The sequence below is a fragment of the Aethina tumida genome, chromosome 1 (assembly GCF_024364675.1).
Source record: "Aethina tumida isolate Nest 87 chromosome 1, icAetTumi1.1, whole genome shotgun sequence".
Taxonomy (NCBI): Eukaryota; Metazoa; Arthropoda; class Insecta; order Coleoptera; family Nitidulidae; genus Aethina; species Aethina tumida.
In genome coordinates, this window is record NC_065435.1 from 25,824,014 (window position 1) to 25,827,182 (window position 3,169).

General features: G+C 29.2%; 1 protein-coding gene across 1 annotated transcript; it reads right to left on the reverse strand.

Moving 5' to 3' along the window:
• Positions 1 to 349: 349 nt before the first annotated feature.
• On the reverse strand, positions 350 to 1,185 carry LOC126264353 (uncharacterized). The gene is made up of 5 exons (XM_049961958.1): positions 1,162 to 1,185; positions 941 to 1,114; positions 601 to 882; positions 433 to 536; positions 350 to 365 (listed from the first exon to the last, which is right to left on the reverse strand). Exons 1-5 carry the CDS (start codon positions 1,183 to 1,185, stop codon positions 350 to 352), a joined length of 600 nt encoding a protein of 199 aa, XP_049817915.1.
• Positions 1,186 to 3,169: the final 1,984 nt, after the last annotated feature.

A 3,169-nucleotide genomic window follows, 5' to 3' on the forward strand; every position in this document is an offset into this window, starting at 1 on the left:
GATTTCCAAGGTTTTGTATGCCAATCTGAACCATAATTGTAAGAGAGGACGCTAAAATGAGCTCGTATTTGAAATGAATTTCTTTGAATCAAGTTCAATCTTTTTCCCATATTGAAACGAGCCATTATATTCATAAAAATTTCTGCTTTATTGTTGGTTTCTTTATCAAGAAGTAAATCAGCCTTCATTAATAATTGCTCAATAGCACCAAAAAGATGGTGATGCAGGCCAGAAGATATAAGTTGAGTTGTTCGATCATTAGAAACGTCTCCAGTATTGGTGCACAAATACTGTTTGCAAGCACTGTGATTACCATAAACGTGATATATTGAATTTCTAATATCGGCTCTTAGATTTTCTGGATCCTGCGTATTTGCGTAAATTGCAGATTGAACTGATTTATTTAGTTCATTAATAGTATCGCTTTTTAACATCTTTCTGGCATCAACAGGGACCCCTTGAGTATCTTTTTTAATTTTGTAAAGGTTTTTACTGAAATTTTTTAATACATGGTTCATGCATTCAATTTTAACAACCTAAAAAGTATTGTGTAAATATTTGTAAAACTTATCTAACTATTATTTTATATTACAAGTTTACCTCGTGTCCATATGGTACCTTTTCTTTAATATTTTTAAAAACTGAGGAATCACCATCTGCAATAAATTTTAAGTATTTCAACCCATGCATTTCTATGCTGTTATTAAATCCCTCTACTATTATATCCTGTTCCATTGAAGATGATGAACCGGACCAATTTTTAAAACAAATATGTGTTTTAGCAGCTTCATTATTGTTTTCGGCTCTAGCGCAAATACAACAGTATTTATTCCTTACACCTACGAATAATACTTTTCCTGTTGTTTTCCCTATTATAACAGCCTACAAATTATAACATAAAATGTTATTTGTTACATATCCGAATATATTATAAACTTACAGCTCCAGAATTTGCAATATACGTATGTCCATAGCTTCGTTTAGACCATCCTCCATCTAAATAAACAGTTATATATGGAATGCCATGTGAATCTACATGTCCTTCCTTAATTGCAGCTTCACGTTCTAATTTTCCAGCTTCTTCCAAAGCAAGCCATAATGATTCTTTCCATACCTATAATATTTCATGTATAAAAACAATAAAAATTTCAGTAATGGTACTATAACACACCTGATCCAATTCATTTTGAATTTTATAATACAAATTTTTAGATAAACATGGAATATCCATTACTTTCAATAATTCCATTAAATGTGCGTAGGTGCTTCCTACTGAAAATGTTCCCCATACAGCTGCTCTATTAATTTTGGACCTTGTTTTCGGATTTTCTGTTGAAACTGATACTTCTTTGTCACAAATGTTGCATTTTAAAATAAATGTGCTTCTTAACCCACATCGCACTTCTTTTAGATAAACTAATTGTCCACCAGTGCACCTCTTGTTGTGTTGTACTTGAATTTTAGTTGTTATATTTAGGAAGTATCTGATATCTACAATTCGATAACCTGTCAATGAATTGATTTCAGGAACAACTTCTATATCCAAAGGAAAATTTTCAATTCTAAAATAATACTAATTAAGTCGTCGCCGTCAGATATGGTTTCCAAAAAAGATGAATTTTGCCAATTTGAATAAAAACGTACCGTTCATTTTCTTCATTTATTTCTGAAAACGTTTTTCTTTCACTTTTGCATGGGGTTAAATTAGACTTAGTTCTAACAGAACGTAACGGGGTTGTTGTACCACATGGACTAAGAGCTTCTTCGTTTGGACGTGAATTGAAAATATTATCTAGTATCTCATTTAAAATATATCGGAAACATTGGGTAGATTCTTTATAATTCTCAACTCGTTCTAAAAGTTTATCCACAATATATGATCCTATTTTCTCTACTTCCCTTTTTCTTTGTACATTTACTTGAACTTTTGATTTTTTTCCACGTCTCTTAGTCCAAGAAGCAAATCTACGCGTTTTCGGCATTTTCTAGAATTAATATTGCTTTTATTTTATTATTGTATACTATTATATATAAATACATTATAATATACAATGGTTCATGCTTCTTTGATTTTAAATTTCATAATTATGTGTCACTTGATATTCCAATTTTATAAAGTTAATTTAATTACATAAACTCGACCTTGGGGTGGTAATGCCATTCTGCAGCCGACTATATACTAAATATGTAATAAAAATTTAAAACTATGATATTTATATTAAATTCACTAAATTCGATTTGAAATAAACATAATACATTCTTCAAATAAATCATTCTTTATTCATAATTTCACTGGGAGAAAAACCAACAACAAACAATGAATATGGAATATAGATGCAACCAATGGAAAACCAAGGACACAAAAATATGAAATAATATCAAAATTGTGACATATACAAGTAAAAATCAATTAATTGATGACATGAATTAACAAATATATATATACTAAACAATAATACAGCAATATAAATCAAAAATTGAATAAAAAACTTACCTTTAAGAGTTTACAATAAATTACACTTTGGCTCACGACTAAAATAAGACTAATTTGTTTCTTTGTTTGAAACTGTGACTGTTTCTTCAACCACCAAAACTGAACTAAAATTTCTGGCTCGTTTTAAATGTATACTGAATCGCACCCCTCTCATTGACCACTTAACTCAAGTACTACCCGAACAGAAAAATTCCATCCGTTTTGTTGATGTTATCACATTTCACTTAAATTTCGACACAAAAATACACGCAGGTCACATGCACTGGTTTGTATCACTCCTCACTCTAAGGGTGCGAAAGTAATTTTCGTGGCGCCAAGAGTATGTACTAAATGCAAATTTAGAGATAAGGTCACTATCCTACACAATCAAAATCGAAACAATAAGAATCGATTAAAGGTTAACTTTGAGATCATTTTTTTAAATTAATAATAGATTGTAAATCGACATCCGTATTTGTATATCGTATTTATTATATTTGTTTATTTGATAAAATGTGATTGGTTTAGAACTAACTATACGACACAAACCCCATTAGTAACTGTATACATTATTATATTTTTCATATATATTATAGTATCTTATATTAATTTTATATAATTTTAATTAATAAAAATATATTAAGAATTCATTACTATTATAAATTTCATAATCCATTTACAACCAATAAATTCGTT